Genomic DNA, 27,367 nt, shown 5'->3' on the forward strand with positions numbered 1-27,367 from the left:
TAATATGGCACAATATTTTTTCATTTTCAAGTGAAAGAAGAGTTAGTGTAAAGAATGTAAATGGCATAATTAACCTTTGGTTTCTGAGACCAAAATATCTGTATAAAACATCGTCATCCCTGTCATTATCTTTGACAAAATAGAGATAACAATATGTTTTAAACGAGGATTTTGGACTCTGAAAGTCAAGGTAAATTCTAAATTATCATTCATTCATCTGTTCAGTAACGCCCTCTGTTGGAGTAACCTCTGTCGCTCTCGTTCGGAATCTCGTCTCGTGTTTGTACAAAATATGGAGTCAATTATTTATTATTTGGAATTGTTCGTTAATATTCTGCAATCGTGGTCAAATTCAGTTTTATTTAAAGTCACTCCGATTTTTCTCCCGAGAAAGACTACAACCGTTCTAGTTTACCCTAACCGGAGTATGTGACGATCAGAGGGCGGTCTTGTCGGTGTGGAACCTGCGGTTGTATCGTATTCTACGGTACTTTCTGAGCGGGCAGACACCGAGCGTGCGGTCGTAGGGGCCGTGCTCACAGGCGGGCGGGGTGCAGTCCCCGTGGGCGACGCACACGCGGTCGCGCAGTCCGAAGTGCTCGCGACCGCGCGCCAGCGAGAGGCAGCCGCGTCGCCGCGCGCCCTCCGCCGCCTCGCACACGCACGCGCAGTCCCCGCCGGACACTCGCGCCGAGAACAGCACCGGGCACGTGCATCTGCTTAAAAACTTTATTGTTAATGGAAATCAGCAGTCATACATATGTGTAAAAGATGCGGCTTTATACTTTTAATATTGCAATCAGTTTTAATATAATTCATCTGAAGTAGATATGCTATGATAACAACGAATTCTTAAGTAATTTAAATTTTAGGTTGTATTTCTTTGTGTGATAATTTGGCATACCTCCTCATCTGCGGCGGCGCGGTTTGAGCCTCGTCGCGCTCTAGCAGGGGTTCCTCCGTAGGCCGCCAGTCGGGCTGCCGCTCCGCCGGACGCTCCGTAGGCCGTTCCGTGAGCCGCTCCTGGCCCTCACCGGGCCGGGGCTCCGCGCGCACTGGCAGCGTCCCCCGTAGCGTGTCGCGAGACACACACGCACACCGCGTGTGGTTGAAGAACAGCATGCGTGCAATCGTCAAGTTTCTGTCCACCTTATTAAGCTGCAAGAAAAAACAGCTCATTTTAAGCTCGAAGGAAGACATGGACATTTGACATTCATCAAGATGGTTGTGACGTAACTAAAAACAGTCAACTGATTATTGATTTAGTCAACTTACATATAAAGGTATAGCGACGTATTTCCCCTCGACGGGCGCGCAAACCTCGGCCTCGCTGTAGCAGCAGCCGGAGTCAGGCGCGCAGCGATGCAGGCGGACGCACGGTGGCATGTAACTGCAACACACATCTCACATAGAGCAGGCGACAAGGCAAATGCTTGTACAAGGAGGTGACAATCGACCACGCAATAATAAAGGTTTTTACGACAGGAAAACTTTCGTAAAAACCTTCGTACGTGTTTATTGTTGTTTGTGTTGTGTGTACTCGTATACTGACACGGTGTCGGCAGCGGGCGCGAGTTGTCGCACGGGTAGCCAGCGCGGCTGTGGCGCCAGGCACTTGCTGGACCGCATCATGTCGCGCATATTCTCCAGCGCCGCGTGACGGAGCGTTTTGCGCTCACTCGCTGTTAGATTCGCTGAAAACATACACGTTTCATTGCTATTTAAATCAGTTTTGCAGAAGTAAAGGGCGGACTATAGATAGTACACTTACAATCGTCAAGAATCCTCGGACGTTCGTTTGTGGCAGCGACGGGGTCGACTGCGGATATGACGACCTCTCTGTAACTGCCGTCTTGACGCGTGATGGCAGAGGGCACCACCGCGCCGCCTTTCAGCGTTGAACTTTCTGGATCGTCCATCGGGGCCCAGCCCTCGCTGTCCGACGCGTAGTCAACATCACTTAAATCTTGCAAAAATAGGTCCTAGAAATAAATACAAAAAAAAAATAGCTTAACATTTGCGATCCGTAAACTATTCTAAAAGTAACTGTGGAAAATTATTTAAAAGAAGCGAAAGAGAAGCAATCCAGTTAATTCAAATTACACCAGTTTGTTAAACAATAAAATCATGAAACATAGTCGTTGCTTAGTAACACTGATCAGATCAATTACCTCAAGTATCAAATATAAAACAATTCCTTTTAGAGTCCAGTCAGCGGTGAGGAATGTGCCTGCGCTCAGAATAGAACCTATTTAAAACTCCAATCCCCAGTGCGCCTGGCTCTTTTCAAATTGACTATACATTTTTACAGCGCATTTCGATTAGAGAACGCATTAAACTGTTTTGATTTGGATCACTTTGATCGATGTTATCTCAGTTGATTGCATACAATTATTCTTTGATTATTTTTAGTTTGTCTAAATAAATATATGCTTTTGTTGTGTTCACCTTGACAAGTGCTTTTAGTAGTTACTAGCTTTTACCCGCGACTCTGTCCGCGCGGAATAAAAAATAGAAAACGGGGTAAAAATGATCCTATGTCCGTTTCCTGGTTCTAAGCTACCTGCACACCAATTTTCAGTCAAATCGATTCAGCCGTTCTTGAGTTATAAATAGTGTAACTAACACGACTTTCTTTTATATATATAGATTTAGGTATTTACATACAGAAATAAACACAATATTGTGTTCAAAATTTTAAATTTTATTTCTCTTTTCTTTTATCATGTTTCAAGTCAGAATTAAGATGTTCCGAACAAGGATGGTGGCAGACAAAAGTAAATAAAAACGTGACCTGTCTGAGTAACCTTAAACAGCCCTTTTAAAGCGATGTTAATGATTAATATGCCAACATAAACATAGAATATAGGAGTGGTTCGTCGAACGGAAGCGTGTTACTTCGCAGTCGGCTTCTGTTTGTTGTACTGAGACCGCACTGCTCTGGCATATGTTAAGTTTTTATCTAACGAGTATCGAATTACATGTACAGGGGAAGTCCTGAATGATGTAAAGGATTTCTGTTTAAAAATTCTTTAAAAATATAAGCTTACGTACTTTTTGAAACGCAATAAAAGAGCCAAAAGAAGACTGTTTTAGATAAGTGTACTAAAGATTTTGTAGTATTAACATAAATATTTTAATATTAATAAATGTTTTTAAAACATTAAAAATGGTTTGCATATTATTAAGAGTTTCTAATAGTATTTGAAATGTTGTAAAAACCAAGGTGAATTGGTTAGATCATTCAAGAAGTATTTACCCGCAGCGTACATTTGAAGAAGTGTTCTGTGGTCTGGTCGTACTCAACTTTAATATATCCGGTGCCGCCGTACAATATCTCTTTAGTTGAACCGTTTAATGTCACAGTAAGCTACATTTTCTGTAGTCAGTATCTTTTAGTTCTAATAAAGCCCATTTTAATTATGTATTTTGGGGGGAAGGGTTAACAGGATTATGTGAGAACATTTCGCAAACCGCCTTCTTCTGTTCAGCGCTCTAGGCGGTTGTCTACCCCTTAACTACCTACCTACGTCTGTATAGAGTAGAACTACAGATATAACTACTGTTTACTATTTCGTACTCACACTATGCTACATCCGGAATTAAGTCTGCTTTTATTCTAACTGGCACCAGTGAGCCAATACATTCCATGTCAAGCCAGCGCTACTGTCCTACTGTACTGGCATATTTAAACCAGATATAACATTTAATATCACTAGACAATTTAAATTATGATGTATTCTAAAACTCAGCTTTTATAGTTGTCTCGTGTATTTTTTAGTTATATTCTAAGAAAGTAAAAGATTACAGATCTTCCTTAAAGACAATATGACCACAATCACTTGAACTAGATGTTATTTAACGTCGTTTGAGGAAGCGGCTACGTTTATACTGGTATTTACTAGCATTAAAGAAATGGTTAGTCTTTTCGTATAATGTTAAGACATTACTCTAACAGGCATTATTATGTAGGAAAACTATAAAATCTATTGAAATTTTATGTTATGGATATATTTTCTAGTTGTCTATGGTAATCTATATCTATATATATAAAAGAAAGTCGTGTTAGTTACACCATTTATAACTCAAGAACGGCTGAATCGATTTGACTGAAAATTGGTGGGCAGATAGCTTAGAACCAGGAATAGGACATAGGATAATTTTTACCCCGTTTTCTATTTTTTTTTTTATTTCGCGCGGACGGAGTCGCGGGTAAAAGCTAGTGATTAATAAAAAAAACTGTCGTAGACATTTAGCTATTTTAACCAGCTCATATTATAAGAAGAAGGTCTTGGAGTCTGTATTTTTTATCTTTATTAATTTAAGGCTTCGCTTCCAGTGAACTGATTTTTAAGATTTTTTTAATCTTAAAAAAGCATGTAAAGATCAAATTATAAAAAACTAGCTTTTACCCGCAACTCCGTCCGCGCGGAATAAAAAATAGAAAACGGGATAAAAATTATCCTATGTCCGTTTCCTGGTTCTAAGCTACCTGCCCAGCAATTTTCAGTCAAATCAATTCAGCCGTTCTTGAGTTATAAATAGTGTAACTAACACGACTTTCTTTTATATATATATAGATAAGTACTATTTTCAGTAATTAAGATACTAAAAGGTAGAAAAAAGATATGGTTAGAAAGTGCGAGTGAGAGGAAAGTTCGTAGACAGCTCTCGCTCATACACAGAGAGAATGTCTGACTAATTATATATATTTATAGTTAACATAAATCTCGTCTAAGTTATACGGGACATTGAATTTATCACACTAATATATTGAAATATAAATCGGTCATCGTATTTATGAATTTCTTATGAATCATTGGTTCTATTGAGACCAGACTGTGGTAGGACACACAGGGGATTCCATTACCAATTATATTTAGTATTCTAAGTTTAGTTTTTTTTTTTTTATAAGGGAAAAATAAGCAGTATATTAGGATGCAATTTGAAAAGATCTAACGTGGATTGTAATCTTAAATTTTATTTCATAATCCTACTAATATTATAAATGCCAAAGTTCATTTGCATGTTACCGAATAATTCAAGAACGACTGAACGGATCTAGATGAAATTTAACATAGAACTCTAACATAGTCTGGATTAATTCATACGCTATTTTGTCCTAAAAAAACAGTTCTCCTAGGATAGAATCCTTTGTGAATTCAATAACTTCGCAACGAAATAGATATCATTTTTCTAATTCCATGCTGACAAAGCCACAGACATTTATACTTACTGCTTTCAGCAAACCACAGCACATGGTTACAAGTAAAACGTAACGAAACATTAATGTAAGAACACATCTAACTTCACAACAAAGTCCAACTGTTTTGATATTATTTACAATATTACTACGATATAAATGTAATGATCAGTTCCGCACTCGATCCTAGGGTTCCGCAGTACAATAACCCAATATAATTTTTAGCGTAATATTCAAGAACTATACGTGAGAGCGTTGGTGGCTCAGTTGTAAAACACTTGACTTGCAATCTGCAGGTCCTGGGTTCGAATCCCGCCATGTACCAATGTGATTTTCGATTTACATATGTACATTTATCAGACGTTCTTACGGTGAAGGAAAACACCGTGATGCTGCACATATCTGAGAAGAAATTCAAAGATATGTGTGAGGTCAACCAACCCGCACTTGGCCAGCGTGGTTGACTATGGCCTAGTCACCCCTAACTTGGGGTAGGCTCTGAGCCTCTCAGTGGGGACGTATAGTGCGCTGATGATGATGATGATGATGATACGTGAAAGTGGATAGGAAATTACTATTTCCACAAGTCCCTTTCCACTGGGAACACGATTGTAAAAGAAGCAGTATTTCATTTTCAGATTCTTGAGAATAGTTGAGCTAGTGGAAAAGGGATTTAAAAGTTAGAAACTTTACTTAAATTATGAGGTAGCATATTAATTACAGTGAAATCAACGGTACTGAGGTGTTCTCTCTCTCGTAGTATCGATGTTGTCGGCTTGGTTTTGTGGTTAGATGACCTACTCATTCAATCAGGGTGTTAAGATTCGAATTTCATTTAGAAATCTTTGTTAAAGATTAATTTGACTATGATAAGATAATAAGAACTATATCTAGTAATGTTGTACGTTGAAACATTTGCTTTTATCTGATGTGTCAATTAAAATAAAAATCTACGGAACCTTTCTATTAATATTATAGTTCACACTTATCAGATAATTATTTACTCACAAATTGACAAATTAAATTCCACTCTTGTCTGTTTACGTATTCTTAATAACGTTTACTTTTATTTTTATCTTTTATCCTTATTGTTATTTATCATTTATTTTTGATTCCTTGTTTATTTTAATGACTTGTTACTGGCCACTTCATAAACTTTTTTTATCAAAATTAAAACAACTTTTCAAAACTTAAAAAAATGAGTGTATTATTTGCTTGGGTTCTCTTTAATTCTTTTTTTATTTTTCGTGTTAACTTAATGAAGGTCGATATTCTGTTGTTTACATAAACTACTCAGACGCAATACTCACACTTATCGTTGGTTTCTGAGAACAAAGTTCCTATTTAAAATGGAATGTTGATATGTCATCCCTCTTATTATCTTCACAAAATAGAAATAACAATATTTTTATATAAAGGTTTTGGTCTTAGAAACCAACGGTTGTCATATTTATGATTTCTTTATTTAATATGCAACCTCTTTCTTTTTAAAATCTACATAATTGTCTACTGAATTATACTGTTTCATTTAAATATCACGAACTTTGTAATTGTTAGATTACAGGACTTCCTCAGTAAACAGTAAATCTTTGATTTAAAAGTTGGCCACCTCTGCCATATAGCATTACTTTAAAATATGTTTATATTCTCATATAACTTGATAGCTCTTCAATAATCGTAATCCATGAACCTGGATATAATTTTAAAAGCATGAATCATAAGACAACACATTTGAACACTTCCGAGTCACTTTACTGATGGATACTGAATAATATTCAAGTGAAATGTTATATGAGGACTTTTGGTTGCTAGGTAACGTTGGAAAACTCAATAAGATTATTTTAGTACTTTTAGTTACTTTATTTTAAAGTATAAAAAAAACCGTGGTAAGTAGTTGTAAGTGAACTTTCCGATATTCTGTCTCCGTTTTTACAACGCGAAAGAGACAGCACACACGTAATATAATGTAAAATTAAGTTTTATTAATATTATAAATGCGAAAATTTAGATGGATTAAGTTTGTTAGAAGGTACAGCCGTGAACGGCTTAAGGGATCTCGCTAAAATTTGAAATAAACGTAGAACGTCTAGAAGAACACATAAGGTACTAATTATGTTTGTTTTTTCCCCTTAATTCGACAATGACAGTTCGCTAATGACAGCTAGTTTAAAATAAAGTGGGACAGTAGGAATAGGCCTATGTCAGTTGCAATTATAAATATGGTGTGGGCGAGTTCGTAGTGTAGGTCCGTGGGCAGGATTGCTGTACCTTATGATGTTTGAATTGGTTAATCCGAACTTGACCCGCTTTTTATAGCTTGCTAATGTTTATTCTTATGCAAATGACCTTGTGGCCAAACTGACAGCCTAGCACAGAGGCCTAGATTCCATTTACTGTATCCATAATATTAGTGTCATCTAATCTCACTGAGATGTGGCTATAAAGGTAGAATACCAAAGAAAGTATGAATGGATTGTGTGAAAGTGGATATGCGTAAGAAGGGGGTAAATTCAGATATGACGGCTGATAGAGATGTATGGAGGAGTACATACTGTGCCGACCCTCGATAGGGATAAGGGCAGCTTGATGATGTACTGATCTCACTGAGAAATCCAAACAAAAAAATTATTTGATGAATTTACGTTAAATCATAACAATAGTTCGACGAACCTCTCTGGCCCGGTAAAAAAGAGTGTCACAAAATCCTTGTCTGGTTGCAGGTGTATTGTCATTTTATATCAGCAACTAACTGCAATAACAGCGACTGTCTTATCGAGCTAGAGAAGTTATTTCTTACATTATTTATTTACTAAGTTTCGTGCGGAATTAAATAAAAACCTTATAAGTAGTCTATGTGTTCTTCCAGACTATGTTCTACATTTGTGCCAAGTTTAATCAAAAGCTATTGAACCATTCCAGAGATACCTACAAACAAACATCCATCCATCTAAACATTCGCATTTATAATATTAGTAAGATTATTAATACTAAACATATGACAAACATACAAATACGAGTATAAATCTTTGTTTCAATCAATCGATTTTTCGATCAATTGATCGTGGTCAAGCGCTAACTTTTTCAATATAAAAAAAAAACTTATTACAATACTTTAAGTGGAAAGACATATTAAATTAAAAGTTTGAAGTTTTGATAAAACCGCTGCGCACTGCGACCTTATTTAACAATGCAGTTTTAATTCAACTCTCCATTTCGCCGGACGCGAGTCATCCGCGATGGCATCTTGCGAGCTTTTTTGTTATACCTACGGTAATCGACTTTTTCTTTGTGCAAGATGTTCGGAATTCCGAGAGGCATCGCTTAATGCTGCGAGAATAAACGAAACTCGATTGTAACACATAAAATTTTTATGATCGGAAATGTCGGGTTTTTAAAATATTTGTAAAGTTGCGATCACATTGGTACACTTGAATTTATACGAGTTGAAAGTTTGGTTATGTTTACTGGACTGGAAGGTTTTAAGATGGCCAAATACGTAATTAGAAAATGCCTAAGTTTTTACACAACATACCATAATTTATTAATTACGGCCATAATTTAAATATTTGCAAAAATAATGAAAACATAACATTTTGGCTGATCTCATGTGTCTTAAAAAATAATTCTTAATTAGTTAATAACCTGTTAGTTGTGTTAAAGGCTTCTACTACCTCCCCTCTTAGCATAAATACCATATAGGAAAGGTATGGAATACGTGTATGGATAATTTGATTGATAAAAATATCTGCAATCTCTGTTTATCCTCGTTTTGGCGTAAATGTTTTGTCTATTCATCTAGTTTTATCAAGATCACATAGTTTAGTTTATTAATATTATATATAAGCAAAAATATATACGAAAAAACAATAAACAAATTCCAAGAATCAAGTTCGTTAAGCGCTTCATAAAAAAGAACAAAGAATGTATCGGTGAAGTAAAGCAAACAAACTGCTGAACGCATTAAACAAATAAAACGTAAAGCGCTTTATTTTTAACGCATCAATGAAGATACGTGAACAAAATGTTCTTTAATGTAACTGAAATACAACTTGTTGTAAATAAAACCTAGTGAAAAATCTCATTAAAATTAGAACGAATAAGGTTAAAACGAGTAAATGTTTCAATGCGAGGGAAAAGTTCAATTGACATACTTACAAATGAGGTTTGATTTTTTAGACCATTTGACTATGAAAACTTTCTACTGATAATGTCTACATCCATGAATTCCCCAATTCAACACATTTCCGCAATTGCAAATGTTGCCTATCTTTAATCGACTATTGTAAACCGTTGCTGAAACCAATATTAATTGTTGTTCAAGACAGTTCAGATATTGAAACAGGGGACATCAGACATAACGTATTAAATGACTACCAAAATTCGTTCAGTCGGTTAGATCAGTTTACTCTTCAAAGTCAATCATTCGTCGGCACTTTGAAATACTACAAGTTAGATGCTGGGCACTGATATGTTAATTCTTACAAACGCTCCCCACGTTGTATTTATTTATGCGCTTTGTCCACCTCATTTCGCATACAATGATGCGCGTGCGCATGAATTAACACCTTAGCTGCGGCAAGTAAAATCTTAAACCTTCGTCTGGTGCGGCGGCGGGCCAAAGTGTGCCCCCAATGATTTTTCCGCCAGTGCGTGGCAGGCCTTTCTCGACCCACCAGCATAAGGTTAGATTAAATCGCTATAACTTTGCGAAAACATAATATAGGTGTGTACTTTTTGGACTGTTAGAAAAACCTTGAACCCACCTTCTTTAGAGTTGATTCGCCCCGGGATCTGCCAAACAGGAAATGAGAAATGAACCAGGGAAAGTGGCGGGTCGATATCGACCAGCACCGCACTAGAAAGTATTTTTAGTAGTGATGGAAAGACAAAAATAAGGAGATATCGAAAATAAAATAGAATTGTAGAAAAGAAATGAAAAATAGTTTATTTATTTATGCTTGTCTTTAAAACATTTCGCACAAAGATTTTGTGTGCACATCCTATTTTTTTTTTCTTGAAGGAAAATATCTATTTTTTTCTTGAAGGAAAATATCTATTTTTTTTCTTGAAGGAAAATATTTCCTCACTGCTGTCACTATCACTTTTATCTGCCTCGCGAATTAGTTTATTTTCCAAAATTTGTATTTTTCTTTTGTTTCCTGCCATCATGCGTCGTTAATTTTACGAAAAGAAAAAACGCGACGTACAGTTCAGTGAGATGGCTCAACACTAACTAGCGAAGCGGGGCGCTCCGTGCGGTATCGGGTCGCCAACCGCCTGTTGGGACGGCGGGCCGCGATAGACCCCTGCCGCACCGAGTTGATATTTTTCACCGTCAGTGCGTGGTAGGCCGATAAAGGCCTGCCGTGATTTTTTATGAGATAATCGTTCCGCACCAGTGAGAGGGACATAGTTTTCTTCGTCCGCACCAGCTGAAATTCCGCGGCAGGTCGATATAGGCCTGATCCGCAGTGAACGTGTTAATTTCCCGCCGGTTCATTCAAACAAATGCACTTCCTATTACGTAGGTTTAATTATTAATTATATGCTAGATAGTTAATAATGATAAAATATTAATTACTATGTTATATGTTATTACTATTAATCTTACTGACAACATAATTAATATGTTTAGAGTTATTTTTAACTAATTTATATGTTGAATACCTCTTTATACAATCAGAGATATTGCACAAATTAATAACAGAAAAATATTATAGTTTTAACGCTGTCGACCGCGACTACTTCCGCGCGGAATTAAAAAAAAAACTTAATAAGTTTGTTTTCTTTTAGATTATGTTCTATATCTGTTCCAAATTTCATCAAGAATCAAGATCCGTTGAGCCGTTCCGGAGATACGTTCTAACAAACATGCATCATTGAAAAGCTTTTTACATTTCCCAAACGAGAGTGTACCTATTAATACTGAGACAAAATTCTAAATAATACAGGGTGTCCGACCTTTCTACCCAAATGTCCGACCAAACTGGCTGGTCTGTCCGGCTAGTAGGTTTGGCGTCCTGGCAACCCTACATCCACTTAACTGTCGCAGTTATAATATTAGTAAGAGTAAGATTTTAGCTATGTAAGACTATTAGATAAGCTGAATTAGATTCAAAATTTAGTAGTAAATAAATAATGTCATTTTACTCGACAACTATATAACAGTATTCATACAAAGCGGTTATTCAAAATGAATTACGCAAGTTTTAAGATAAATAATTCGCCTTGGCACAGCCGCACGTCTCAGGCCAGGCTGTAGGCAGGCCTAGGTATTGCGTGTCCGCAGTAAAACGGGCCTTTAATGGATATCATGTATGGGTGCGGTAATTTATCTGAAGCTAAGCATGTGGCTAAAGGTCACGTTTCAACGTTAAGAGATTTATTTGTTACCGTCAAATTTGGAAGTTTGTCTGTCCATAATTTTACTATTATAAATTCGCGGCTAATTGTAAATATGTGGAACCCATGTAATCTTTTTATCTATGATTTTCTTTTTAAAGTTATGTATTCGACTATTACCTAATTAACTTTGTTTTATATTCTTTACTCTAACTTAAACTTCAATGTAATATAGAAAGCAAATATCAGTTCACATTTTGAGGATTAACTTCGTCAGATTATAAATCAAGAAACGACATGCCAAATTGTAAATGACGTGTTCAGTTCAGTTTATTATCTGTTCAGTCCGATTGAAGTTTGACTTAATTCATAATCGAATGGTGACCTGTTTATTTAAGTTTACATAAGATAGGTTTACGACAGTCAGACATTTTACTACCATATTTTAAAGGACATTTATATTAATTACAGCATATTTTTCTTTTCACAACATAAAATTATTTTGCCGTTAACTCGACAGATGTCGCTCTTTATCAATTGGGTTTGAAACTAAAAAATATATCGACTGCAATTATTTATTTATTCGGATTATCCAGATATTATTTTATTAATTAAATTTTATATAAAAATATTACAAAGTAGCAATCGTGTATTGTTAAATATTTACACAGCTGCATTGGCTTGTATTGGCTTGTATTGGCTTGCATTGGCTTGCATTGGCCGGTCTTACGTCAGATGTGATAGATCGTATTTCTGAGAATTCCCGACTGGAACTAACAAACTTGTATATTAACTACTTACTATGTTTTCATTATTCTTTTATGTTAGGAAATTCCTTTTAGCTAAGTAACTAAGGTAAAATAGTGGTAGACGCCAGCAACAGCTGTTGCACGAATGTGCCGACTCGCCTGGTGCGTTACCACGACCACAGAGAAGTCAGGCGTCAATTGGAAGTACTCAGTATTTCGTCTGATGAGTACGTGTTCCGGAAGACTTATTTTAGTCCTCTTTCTTTTTCACTCTTTTCTTATTAGGAAAGGATGGGGAAGGGGAAGTGGATTTAATGGAGCAGGGGACGCATAAAAATGAGATATTTTCTCTTACTGCGCGTCTTCCGTCGATTAAAGGTAGACAACGCATCTGCAATTGCAGATGTCAATGGGCAGCGGTCGCTTTGCTATTTCGGCGTATTCAGGTGACCACTTGCTTGTTTGCCACCTTTTAATATACAAAAAAAAAACTTAAACGTACTTGTTAGTATAGAATTCCACTGCAGTGATATATGTATTAAGATAATGATAAGTTTCTAGTGACACAGTGTAATTCTACTTTGAAATAGTATATGTCGCCGCGAAGATTATTTTGCTGATTATTAATTTGATTTGCCTTAGAATAGTTACCTAATTACAAATTAGAAATGTTTAATCAATACCAATATGTAGAACAGTTTTATGTTTGTGAGTAAATAATCTATAGTTGATGTTCTTGGTAAATAGTCTTGACATTATTCAATGTTGACATGACTAATAATTAATTGTCTTCAATTTCTTAATAAACATCTGATAATTACTTGATTCTAAATTAAATTATGATTATTTTTAAATAAATTGAATTTTGGAATATTGTTTCTAAATTAAATTATGATTATTTTTAAATAAATTGAATTTTGGAATATTGTTTTGTAAATAGCTAAAAGCTAGTTTTTAAACGTTTCGTTTTGTGAAGTGACGTTTGCCGCGAGTGAACAGAACAAGTTTATAAAAGGCGTAACTTGAGCGTGGAGCTCACTTTTCTGCCGATTTTTGGAGAAACAACATTGTAAGTAGATTCTATGTTTGTTTGATTAAAAAATTATTATTTTTAATTGTTTTACTTGTTTTCATTTTGATGAAATTCCTTAAGTTTGCCTTTAGTTTAAAATACAGCCCTTTATAGCTATAGCAGAGCCGATGACCAGATAAGGTCAGCGGTTCTGCGCTTTTTAAAAAATAACTGTCCTGTCTCATCTTCGACATCAGAAGTGGGATGCTTATCCGCTCTTTCTGTCCGATTTGTTTTATTTTTCAGACTACCTGCATTGAAAAAAAAAAAATTTATCCTGCGTGAAACGATGGAAGGAGCAGACCAGAATGGATCAACGGCGCCGAGCGTACCTACGTGTACCGTGTCCAGACCAGACGACGGCGATGGTGGACCAAATACATCTGCCAACGTGGCGCCGCTACAACCACAGGGCAGTAACGTACCTCCTGAATTTTACTTACATATGATAACTATGATGCAGAATATGAGTGAAAAGTTGTCGAAGCAGCGCGATAAAGTTAAAATTACTGATGTATTTTTGCCTTCATATGACCCGGACGGTAACGTTGGAGTCCGCGAGTGGTGTAATCATATTTCCTTAGCTAAGACCAATTATGAGCTCAGTGACTACGATCTCCGTATGAAAGTAACTAGTTTACTAAAAGGTCGTGCAAAAATGTGGGCTGATAACTGGCTTGTCACAACGTCCACGTGGGATGAGCTGCGTCAAAATATTATTACTACCTTTGAACCCGAAAACCGTTATTCAAAGGATGTGCTAAGGTTTAAGGAACACAATTACGATCCAACCAAAGATATTGCCGAGTTTCTATCGCGATCATGGATTTTGTGGAGACGGGTTACAAAAGATAAACTTGATGATAGTGACGCGGTAGAAGCGGTGATAGGAACAATTAGTGACGAACGCCTTCGGATTGAACTCATGAATGCCAGAGCTACCTCAGTGCCAGAACTAATTTCCGTTGCCTCGTCTATTCGTGCTAAGCGTCCCAATTCTAATCATCAAAATCCCAATCAACCACCATCCAAACGTTTAAAATACGCTATTGATAATCGAAACGTCCCTTATTGTAACTTTTGTAAGAAGCCTGGGCATGCTTCTAGTGATTGTCGTTATAAAAATACGTCGGTAGTAGCAGAAAAACATACAACCGAGAAGAATCCTAATGCCTTGACAACTTCGGTACCTAAACAGAATGAAAGTAGGTTTTGCTCGTTTTGTTCAAAACCCGGTCATACGTTTGACACTTGTTACCGTCGTGAAAAACAGATAACCTCCAATGTGAATTCATTTATAAAGAATAAACAGATCTTAAATACTATGCGTATGCGAGTAGGTGACATAATTATTGATTCGGTTTTTGATAGTGGCGCGGAATGTTCTGTGATGCGCGAATCTATTGCGAATAAGTTGCCTGGGAAGCGACAACAAGTAGTCAATTATTTGCGAGGAATAGGTCCTTTTCCTGTAGTTTCCACAAGTATATTGACAACAGTATGTGTTATTGATAACATTAACGTAGAAATCGAATTTCATATTTTGTCCGATTACGATATGACGTCAGATGTTTTGATAGGTGCAAATATTTTGAACAAAACGGGATTAACGGTGATCGTTACTCAGAATAGCGCGACTTTATGCTCTCAACCTCGCGTCATGCACATGCGACCGACGGCCGGTTTGTTTGATGATATAAATCACGACTTGAGCAATACGTCAGAGATCGATCAACTAATGACTCTTCTCAATAAATATTCTACGACTTTTACGCGCGGTTACTCAAAAACTCGTGTAAATACCGGTCAATTGGAGATTCGTTTGAAAAATCCAGATAAGTTTGTGGAACGAAGACCTTACAGGTTAAGCCCGGTTGAGCGCGAGAAAGTCAAAGAAATTGTTAAAGAGTTGTTAGACAATGACATTGTTCAAGAAAGTAAATCTCCATATTCGAGTCCGATTATCTTGGTAAAAAAGAAAAACGGTGACGACCGCATGTGCGTAGACTATCGTGAGCTAAATTCAAACACTGTTCGCGATCATTACCCCCTCCCCTTAATCGCAGACCAAATTGATCAGTTGGCTGGTGGCCAGTATTATACAACCCTAGATATGGCATCTGGATTCCATCAGATTCCTGTTGCCGCTGACTCTATAGAGAAAACAGCTTTTGTCACTCCAGATGGTCTGTTTGAATATAAAACCATGCCATTCGGTTTATGCAACGCTCCGTCAGTGTACCAGAGATGCATTAATCGTGCCTTAGGTCCGCTTCTGAGCCCAGGTAGTGCAAACAAGGCCCATAATGATAGCGTAGCTCAGGTATACATCGATGATGTTATTAGTAAATGTCGTGATTTCTCATCTGGCCTGGAATACTTGGAAAGAGTTTTCATAGCATTACGTGACGCAGGATTTTCGATCAATATTGACAAATGTTTATTCTTTAAACGGTCTATCGAATATCTTGGTAACGTAATAGAAAATGGCCAAGTTCGTCCCAGTCCTAAAAAGGTCGAAGCCTTACTGAAGGCCCCAGTACCTACTAACGTTAAACAGGTTCGTCAATTTAACGGGCTCGCAGGATATTTCCGCCGCTTCATACCCGATTTTGCTCGAACTATGGCTCCCCTTTACGAATTGACTAAACAAGGCGCTAGGTGGCAATGGACTCATGTTCATGAAGAGGCACGTCAAAATATAATTCGTCATTTAACTTCTACACCGGTCCTAACCATATTCCAAGAGGGAGAACCCATTGAACTATTTACCGACGCTAGTAGTCTAGGCTTCGGAGCGATACTCGTTCAAATTATTAACGGGCGGCAACACGTGGTAGCGTACTTCAGTATGCGTACGACCGATATTGAAAGTAGGTACCACTCATACGAGCTTGAGACACTAGCCGTAGTACGAGCAATCAAGCATTTCCGGCACTTCCTGTATGGACGTCAGTTCAAGGTGATCACCGATTGTAATGCGCTCAAAGCGTCAAAACACAAAAAGGATTTGCTACCCCGCATTCATAGATGGTGGGCCTACCTCCAAAATTTCGAATTCGAAATAGAATACAGGAAGGGCGAGCGGATGCAACATGCAGATTACCTAAGTAGAAATCCAGATCCTTTGACTGTCAACGTGTTGACCAATAATCTGGATTGGGTAAATATCGAACAAAGACGTGATACCCACTTGCGATCCATCATAGATGCTCTGCATAATGGTGAAAATGTCCCCGGATACCTCCTCGAAGGCAATGTTCTTAAATTTGAGAGGTTAGATGCTATCACAGGTTTACAAAACTTATTGTCGTGCCAAAGTCTTTTCAGTGGAGTTTGATAAATACCTTCCATTGTGCGCTCAAACACCCAGGCTGGGAGAAGACCCTTCATAAAATAAGGGAAACCTATTATTTTGATAAAATGAGCACCACTATCCGTGACTTCGTCGACAACTGTATTGTATGCAGAACTTCAAAGCAAACATCGGGAGCTACTCAGGTACAATTACATCCCATTGCCAAGCCAGTGGTTCCATTTGAAGTCATACACATGGACATCACGGGTAAATTGGGAACTCTTAATGAACAAGAGTACGTTGTGGTGACGGTGGACGCCTTCACTAAGTTTGTGCTACTACGTTACACTAATGACAAGAGTCAACACAGCACTCTGGCGGCTCTAAAGCAAGTTATCCACCTTTTTGGAGCTCCGAGGCAAATAATCGTTGACGGCGGTCGCGAGTTTTTAGGAGAGTACAAAAATTACTGCGACACGTTTAATATAGAAATACACTCCATAGCACCAGGTGTTAGCAGGGCAAACGGACAAGTGGAGCGAGTGATGGCAACATTGAAAAATGGTCTCGTAATGATCAAAAACTATGAGACTCCAGACTGGCACACAGCACTGGAAAGCCTTCAGCTTGCCCTCAACTGCACTGTCCACAGAACAACAGGCGTGGCTCCACTTGCACTACTGACTCGACGTCAAAACTGTGTTCCACCAGAGTTACTAAGTTTAGTTGACTTGGACAAAGAAATAATTAACTTTGAAGCTCTCGAACGTCATGTGCAGCAAAAAATGACGCAGACGGCTAGCAAAGATAAAGAAAGGTTCGATAAAGGCCGAGCTCGAATTCACCGATTTCAAAGAGGCGATTTTGTTTTGATCAAAAACAACCCCAGAAACCAGACTTCCCTTGACCTAAAGTTTAGCGCTCCTTACGAAGTTCACAGGGTTCTTGAAAACGACCGCTATCTCGTGAAGAAGGTAGTGGGACACCATGGACGGCCTCGCAAGGTCGCACATGACCAACTACGGCGTGCACCACAACCGGGAGGAACTACCCAGATAGCCGTGTCGCCCCCAGATGATCAGCAAGCCGGGCCTTCCAGCGCCGGGGCAGCCCTACAACTACAAACCACGTCAGCTGCATTGACGCCCGCAGATGACAACAATGAATAATAATAACGGTGAGAACCTTCCAAGTAATTACCGTCTTGATTGTAGTCAGTATTTATCACAAAGATGCTTCTGGCATGATGAGTCATCCAATAAGCCAACTAATTTATTCTATCATAAGATGCTATTGGCGCGTGGTTGTCCAATAAATAAAAATAAAAAAAAGATGCTATTGACGTGTGGAGCCGTCAAATAAGCCAAAAAAAAAATAATAATAACAAAAAAAAAAAAAAATGCTATTAAAAATGCTAAAAAGATGCTATTGGCGTGTGGAGCCGTCCAATAAGCCATTTATGAATCCTATCCTAAAAGAATAAAATGTCCCCTGTGTACCACGGCGTACGAGACCGCCCAGAGCACAGCATCAACCTGTCCCATTATTATCCTTAGGACCTATGTTCTAAACAGCATCGACCTTTCATACACCTATCCTTTCCCTTTACAAATCTATGAAATTGTTACTGTTGTCATGTGGAATGAGCAGAAACATTGACCAAAATTGTAAATGAACCTACAGTTACATACAGAGCTAAGCTTACTGTTTGCATGTGAGATGAGTAGTAAGTCCTATTTGTGTTATCATTATAAAAAATAAATGTTTTCATTGATCTGTAGTCACACGGTGTGAACAGTAAATATTATAATTTCTGCTATAGCCTTTACATATAGGCTTGAGTGTACTGTGGAAGTGCCAGGCCTCACAAAGTTTAAATTTCTATTACAGAAGATGTGGAGCGACGCAGAGCACGCATCGCGCATCAGAATGGCCGTGTCGCCGCGAAGATTATTTTGCTGATTATTAATTTGATTTGCCTTAGAATAGTTACCTAATTACAAATTAGAAATGTTTAATCAATACCAATATGTAGAACAGTTTTATGTTTGTGAGTAAATAATCTATAGTTGATGTTCTTGGTAAATAGTCTTGACATTATTCAATGTTGACATGACTAATAATTAATTGTCTTCAATTTCTTAATAAACATCTGATAATTACTTGATTCTAAATTAAATTATGATTATTTTTAAATAAATTGAATTTTGGAATATTGTTTCTAAATTAAATTATGATTATTTTTAAATAAATTGAATTTTGGAATATTGTTTTGTAAATAGCTAAAAGCTAGTTTTTAAACGTTTCGTTTTGTGAAGTGACGTTTGCCGCGAGTGAACAGAACAAGTTTATAAAAGGCGTAACTTGAGCGTGGAGCTCACTTTTCTGCCGATTTTTGGAGAAACAACATTGTAAGTAGATTCTATGTTTGTTTGATTAAAAAATTATTATTTTTAATTGTTTTACTTGTTTTCATTTTGATGAAATTCCTTAAGTTTGCCTTTAGTTTAAAATACAGCCCTTTATAGCTATAGCAGAGCCGATGACCAGATAAGGTCAGCGGTTCTGCGCTTTTTAAAAAATAACTGTCCTGTCTCATCTTCGACATATACATTTTTACTGATTAATGTGTTTTTGAGGTGATAAATATTTTTCTTTCTTACAAAACATTGCTATCAAATAAAAATGATAACATATTGTGTTATTAAAGAAAAAAATATTAGCAATCTCAGCAGTGAAATCCCACTGTTAGCTGGCTCCAACGGTTAATAAAATGTAGATAACTTTGTTACAATAAACATGAAAAGATTTTTTACTCTGTTGATACGTTTATGAATTGTTTTATTATGAGTACAAAGCAAACGTTCAGTGGTAAAGTAAACAATGACTGACCGAACTGCACCACGGCGTACACACAACAGAAATATGTTGAGTAAAGGCCTTGACCATTCAGTAATGCAAACCTAGTAGGAACTTTGATTTTTTTGTACTTGTTAATATGTAAATGCCTGTTGTTTTTATAGTTTTTGTATTTTTTTCCTCCTTTCAGCATGTTTGTTTTTTTAAACATTATTATTGTTTACTTTGTAATTATTCGTTTGCTTTCTGAATGGATTAAATGAGTTTATTATTATTATTATAACACAATTGTTTTATTTTCAAAGACACTTTTGTGATTTTACAGGTTAGCTGTCACCCGCGACTCAGTCCGTGTGCAGTTAAAAAAATACTTAACAAGTAGCCAGTGTGTTCTTCCGGACTATGTTCTATGTTAGGGATATAAAACATACATAGTGGCCGATTTTCAGACCTAATATGAAATTTTATATACCTATTCAAGGTATATAAAATTTCATAAAAATCAGTGAAGCCGTTTCGAAGGAGTATGGTAACTAACATTGTGACACGAGAATCTATATATATCTATATATATAAAAGAAAGTTGTGTTAGTTACACTATTTATAACTCAAGAACGGCTGAATCGATTTGACTGAAAATTGGTGAGCAGATAGCTTAGAGCCAGGAAACGGACATAGGATAATTTTACCCCGTTTTATATTTTTTATTCCGCGCGGACGGAGTCGCGGGTAAAAGCTAGTTTTATATAAAAGGTTACTGAAAAATGGTCGAAGTACGTAATTTAAAACTATAAGATTATTTTATAAATAGACTAGCGCCTAGCTCGATTTAGTAAAGTGGTAAATTTAATTTTCTAAAATATTCTATAACAATATTATAGACGTTACTCAGAGATAATGTAGCATTCTAATTGTGAATACATTTCAGTCAAACTCATATTAGTCGAGTTAGTTTTTAGTTTACTCGCTACAAACATACAAAAATATCGACGCTGGAAAGCATAAACGCTGTAACCCTTGAAATCGCGAATATGTTTTTCACACGTTAATAATTTCAACCATTATCAAACGATAATGATTTTATTATAGGTTAGCACAAACTACACAACATTGCTAAATACCGCATGCTTGTAGGCGTATCAGCTCACGAGTTATCATTTTTTGGCTCTCCTGTAAAGTTCATACTTTCGGGGTTACAGCGTTTACGCTTTCCAGCGTCGATATGTTCTTTTGAAACCTTTATAAACAAGTCATTATCCGGTCCCGACGGACGACCTCAATAAGCTAGAAAAAATGGGAGTTCTTTGGACTCTCGCTTTTCCAGGTTCGACTTTAATGCAATTTTACCTCTGGCCCTTTTAGCATCCTACATAAAACACTCCAATTTAGGTGAAAACATCCTCCTTTTGGTAAACATTTCTCCGTAATCGACTACTAACGAATATATCTGTCGTCATTTGTGTCCGGTATTTCTGAGTACAATATATCAGTACGATGTCAAAGGTTATCATAGAGTTTCTCTGACATGGCCACTGATGACACTCAGGTTTGCATCCATAAAAACTAATACTCATCGTAAACTTAGAAAACTATAATCGTAGTAAAATTAAACGTACTGAAATGTCTAAATCACATGGGTCTAATTACTGTATAACCGATAACTTTATTTAAATACTTTGAAAGTACATATTACACTTAACTCGTCTTAAGAATGGACCTGACTTATATGTAATCCTTTTGTGTTTATCTCTACATAGTTTGGAACATAAAGACAAAAATAAACCACGAAATGTATTCTATAAGTTAAAAGAGCAAGCACGATACTGGATTTTATAACATTTCAGAACTAAAATGACATCAATTTCAGAATTAACCTAATTTTAATCCACTTTCCCTTCCCACCCTTTTCTTATATGGAATGGATGTGAAGGGAAAGAGGATTTCACGGAGGAGAGGACGCATAGGAAGAGGTAATCCTCTTTGTATGTGTTCCTTACTTTATCGATTAAATGTAGGCAACGCATCCGCAATTGTGGATGTCTATGTGCAGCGGTCACTTTTTGCCACCTTGTGACATAAAAAAAACCATGATATAGTTCTAGTTATTCTAAATATACCAACACTAATAAAATTTAGTGAAAACCCTAATGTGCCAGTAATTTTAAAATTAATATAAACAAAACAGGAAGTGAGCGACAGGAGCACAGATCCTGCCACAATCGGGTGCTGTAGTGTTGTGCGCCGGAAATAGAATTGAACCCTACCCTACGTTGAGATATTAAGATTGTGTACGTTATATTAATAATTGAGGTCTAGTATATTATTAGTACTGAATACGAGACTTTTTTTTAGCTTTTTTTAATTATCATCTTACTGTAGTAAAAGAAAGCTGAATGTTCTATACAAATATATACATACTAGTTGTCGCCCGCGACTCCGTACGCACGCGGTTAAAAAATTTAATAGGGGTATGAAAAACAGATAGTAGCCTTTTGTCAGAACTACTGAATATGCATTTAAAATATTATAAAAATCAGTGAAGCAATTTCAGAGGAGTATGGTAACAAACATTGTGACACGAGAACTTTATACATATTTAGATTTTAATTTCATTTAATTTTGCTCTACAAATTAGTGATAACTGCATGTTTATGTTGCGTACTCTGCAACTACATATTCTGAGGTCGTATTTATAAACGCACTTAAGACATATGCACTTATTACAAATGTGTCGCTATACGTTGTTTCCTCAGTGGAAATAGGTCTTACGCTTAGGCGTTAAACTTCCTTAAATACCCGTTTTCTAATAAAATATTGGGTATTCTCTGTCAAATATATTATAAATCATACCTAACAAATCTACATATATAAAAGAAAGACGTGTTAGTTACACTATTTGTAACTCAAGATCGGTCGAACTGATTTAGCTGAAAATTGATGGGCAGGTAGCTTAGAACTAGGAGACGGACATAGGAACTTTTTTATCTTGTGTACAATTTTTTTATTCCGCGCGGACGGAGTCGCGGGTAAAAGCTAGTTCTAAATAAGATCTAAGACAAATCATGTAGAATATCCTCGTAACAATAGTTATATGTTGATATTCATAATATGTACGAGTACACTACATTAGTGTGGGTAAAACTCACGACTGGTAATTTACGATGTTGCCTATGAAATCACAGCAATTAGACATTTGCGTTGTTTCAGTCTGTGATAATGTGAGTTGTTTGCGGCGCCAAGGGAGCCCGCTAATTGGCCCTTAGCGCCACATCGGTATATAGTACACATTACACACTTTACACCTGTGTATGTACATTTGTACACACTAGGCGGGTGAAATCTTTAGTTACACATGTTCTTGGAACTATCAACTGAATCCGTGTCCGTATTATACATATTAATTATACTATATTTGTGTAGGTACTCAGAATTCGTGGGATTGTGAACAACTCTAGTGTTTCAGCACCTTAAGTGTAATCATTGTTAGGCTGCAGCACTACTAAAGCGAACTAAAGTATCCGACAACAAAAGTATGTACTTACGAAGATATTTTGTAACATACGTTAAGTTAGAAGTCCCTAATAAGTCAAAAGACCCTAATTTAAATTCAAAAATATCTATGCGTGATAGATCAAGTAGTCAAAGCAGTACTGCAACGTAACCGGCGCGCTACTTTCGGTTATTAAAAAGTGAAACTTATGCTTTATTAATGTTTATTTGAAAATTATAACTCTCTGCCAGTTTCCGGTCGTAAATTGAAAGTCCATACTTAACGAAGTAATTGGGATTACGATCATCTGTAATGTTCTGCTAAAACTATTATCATAGTAATGAATAAAAAAAAAAAAATTCAACTGTCTGTTTTATTAACCTCCGTCGAATAACATCAATCGAAATATTGTTTTCATGAAAAAGTTACAAAGGAACGGACATTCATGAACCATCGCACTCTTATCAGTCTGCGTAAAATCCCAGTCAGTACATTTATCGATATCAATCGATCCTTTATCGATCCGAGTTATTTAAGTTACTTTATATGAAAAATAACTACGAAAATTATTCGATTACCCATTCCGATTGTTATTTTTAGACTAGCAGTCGCTCGTGACTCCATCCTCGCGGAATATAAAAAAAAAACTTAATAAGTAGTCTATGTGTTCTTTTACACTATGTTCTACATCTTTGCCAAATTTCATTAAGAACCGTTGACCCGTTTCAGAGATATCTTCGCATTTATAATATTAGTAAGATTGTTTTTTGAACTAAATGGATTAGAAATGTAAAACGGATAAGCATTTTAGCTTACCCGCACGTTAAATAGTTCAAGATCGGATAGTAATCATTACCGGTATCTTACTCTAGATGGAATATACACTCTGGCTAGAAAATATAAGTTTATTTCCTGTAATCCTTCGTATATTAAAAGTTATTACGACTGCCATAAATCGGGACAATAATTATAGTGTATGCGTCAGTCACTACTTGAAGACATTATACTGAATGAATACAGACGGATGTAATTTTAATAATTGTATTATAATAAATAATTTGTTTACATTAAAGTTACGTATGAGAAAAGATTAATACTTTGTTATATATATAAAAAAAAAAAAAATTTTTTTTTGAAGTACGATATTCGCACTTAAGACTGTTCGTACACAAGTCATTTTACTTCGCATTAACGCAATACAATGTTATAGGTGTTCAGTACGTGTCGCCGACATTTTTATCTGTCATCATCAAAAAAGTTTCTCTCTATCTGTTTGTTAACGTCGTGAAAAAGAGTCGCTGTAATTTTCAAGATGGCGGAGCACATCTATACAGTTGACATTTAGAAGCTATGCCTTTACTGAGAAGATAGACAACTCGGGTTGACGATTCAAAGTTGTGTGAACGGAGCGCGTGTAACGCAATTCCCGCGACGCAGCCGTGAGATATTAATTTCAACGATTTTATTTTTGTTTACGAAGGGCTTTAATATGAATCTGAATGCAATTCTTTAAATGTACGTATGACATTTCTGAATTAAAATAATATTGTGTCTATATGTTATATTAATAAAGTCGTGAAGTTATAATAACTGAATGATGTCAGCGAACAGATGTGGCTAGCTCGTGGGGTATCGGGGGGTCGCGGGTGGTCGCGGGGGGTCGCGGAGGGCGCGGCGCTATTGTGGTCGGCGCGTTAACTGAGCGAGTTAAATTTAACCGATCAAGCGCCATAATTTAACTGTTGCCGCGGGTTCGGTGCGACACACGGCAATAATTGTAACCAGTCTCTACATATCGCTGTTTTACGGCCACAATCAATATACAATCCCAAATTATTTGATTATCCGCGATATTTTAAATATTTTTAATCTATTTGGTTCCAATATTAATCGATCTAATGATCTCGATAACAATTAAAAACATGATCTATATTTAAGCGGGTGAATGAACAGTTTTCGTCCATTATTTCATATTAAGTAGATTCATATAGTAATTTCCGGATGGATCTCAAGGAACGATTACTAGCAGTTACTCCGCGTTCTAGTAAATTATGAGGAAATTTGACTAAAGGTGGGTATAGACTAGAGCATTTACTTGTAACAAAACAACAAGCCCCTCTATGACATGTTCTAGTGTATCACACTTCCACGAACCAGACATGCTTTAGAAACTATGATTTTACCTATAATTCAAAGAACATTACAAAGAAATGCTCGAAAAAATGCTCTAGTGTATATTCACCTTTAAGAAAACAATAATCCGTATAAATTACAAACCTGACATGTATACGTACTTCTTGTCTTATACGTGCTTTAGTTATATAATTAAAAATATTTAAATAATGTTAAAAATGAGACAATATGTATGAATGGTTCAGATCTATTAGAAACATATGCAGAATAAGGGCAGTATTAAAGTTGTCATAAGAACACTATGACATTTGTCCCCATTAAGGTGCTCGGAGCTTACCCTAATTATGGACAACTAGGTAACTACGTTGGCAAAATTCAGGTTGGTTGTCTTCACACATATCTTTGAATATTATAACAGTTCGATTAGGAAACATAACTAAAATAACCATCAAACGATAGTTAATTTTCATACTTAATAATATTAAATTTATATTTAACCAACCCTCACTGAGTCAGCGTGGTTGACTACGACCTAGTCACCCCTTAAGGTAGGCTCTGAGCCTCGCAGTGGGGACGTATAGTGAGCTGATGATGATGAAGATTAAAACAATATAATAATAAATAATCTGCAATGGTAGAGAATTCTCGACTGCAATCCACTCTGAGAACTATCTGAATATATATGAAAATTGTGTAGGAAAGGGCAGAATTTACACAGAGCTTACATGTTCTTAAAGGCTATGGTCTACATCTATGTAAAATTTTAGCGTGTTTAATGCAGCCGTTCTGGAGATACCTTCTAATAAACATCTATCCATTAGTAAGATATGATATTCTTGTGATTTTAACTTAGTTTTTAGCTCAAATAATAGATGTTTTATCGAGAAGGAATTGAAGGTCATTGAATGTTGCTTTTTGAATATTCGACCCCGGCACTGCGTGATTACGAAATTTGTTATAAACAATTACTATTATTTGAAATAAGTTTATTTATATAGTTATTTTGATCCGTACAACATCAATGGAACTAAGATATTTAATAAAATAAACAAGTGTATTGTTTATTTTGAATACCACACGCTTGTATAATAGCCTGGCAGTTGGTACGTAAAAAAGCCGAAATAATATTGTTAAGACAAATGTATACATGTACATTTGTCTTAACAATATTATTTCGGCTTTATATTTACACAATATTTTTAGAAATACGAGCAAAATTCAATGTTATATAATAACTAAAATATATTATTAAAGGGCTTTAGGCAAGGTTACGAAGATACTGGTAGCGTCCCCCTTTTGAATATCTAAATTAATAACTATATATCTGCTTGTAAGCAATTAATGAAGAGTTATTTATGCAAAAAACATAATAGCCCCCAAAACAACTTTAAGAGTAATATAGTGATTGCATTCTAATACTAATATAAACTGAAAACACTTCACGTCTTTTAAAACAATATAATAAAGTTGTCTCAATAATTATTTGAAAGTTTCAGTGCATTGACATTGAGAAAAAGTCCAGAATTCGATGCCGGTCCGATTTTAATCCTTCCAAAACAACCTATTCATCAATTACTGAATAAATTTAATCTTCATTTTTCACGCAATGACGAATCTTCAAGCACTAACTTTTAGACAGTTATTAAACATTAGAAACCAGAGAAAACATCCTACGACTGCAAAAGTTACTAGAAAGTAACGTACAAACTAACGCAATATCCACTGACCTCATCATTCCAATCACTGTCACCGTATTCTCCGTCTGTCATCTTTTCCACCTTATCCTCTGGATGCTCCTTCATCCGCTGCAGCTCGCGCACCACGTCTCGCACTTGTTCCTCGCTCATGTCACCCCACAGTTGCATCGTAGATACCAGCTCTTCATCATCATCTCCCAAACGCATCGGTGTCAACGCGTTCAACTTAGCTAACTTCGCATTCAGTTTATCTTCCATACGCATCGGTTCGCTTTGAGCCAAATTGAACCTCTCTATCTTCTCGTAGAGTCTGTCGAGCCGCTTCGCGAACGAAGGCGGCTCCGTCACGTAAGCCTGGCTGTGGATAGCCAGCACAACGATGAGGAACAGACACGACATAATGCGCGCGCGTCCGGTCGCCGACTGAGCCACATGGCGACCACGCCGGCAACTGGTAGGGTGAACGCGCCCGCGCTTGCACACTAACTAATGTATTCATTTCGCATCTTATAGTTACCGACATG

At 36.5% G+C, this 27,367-nt stretch overlaps 1 protein-coding gene across 1 annotated transcript; it reads right to left on the reverse strand.

Annotated features, from left to right (window-relative positions):
* Window positions 1-115: 115 nt before the first annotated feature.
* Window positions 116-27,313, reverse strand: LOC106719424. Its single transcript, XM_014513762.2, has 6 exons — window positions 26,874-27,313; window positions 1,772-1,982; window positions 1,553-1,694; window positions 1,276-1,390; window positions 905-1,158; window positions 116-716 (listed from the first exon to the last, which is right to left on the reverse strand). The coding sequence occupies exons 1-6, from the start codon at window positions 27,240-27,242 to the stop codon at window positions 437-439; spliced, it is 1,371 nt and encodes a 456-aa protein (XP_014369248.2). The 5' UTR covers window positions 27,243-27,313; the 3' UTR covers window positions 116-436.
* Window positions 27,314-27,367: the final 54 nt, after the last annotated feature.

This window comes from Papilio machaon, chromosome 7 (assembly GCF_912999745.1).
Source record: "Papilio machaon chromosome 7, ilPapMach1.1, whole genome shotgun sequence".
Taxonomy (NCBI): domain Eukaryota; kingdom Metazoa; phylum Arthropoda; class Insecta; order Lepidoptera; family Papilionidae; genus Papilio; species Papilio machaon.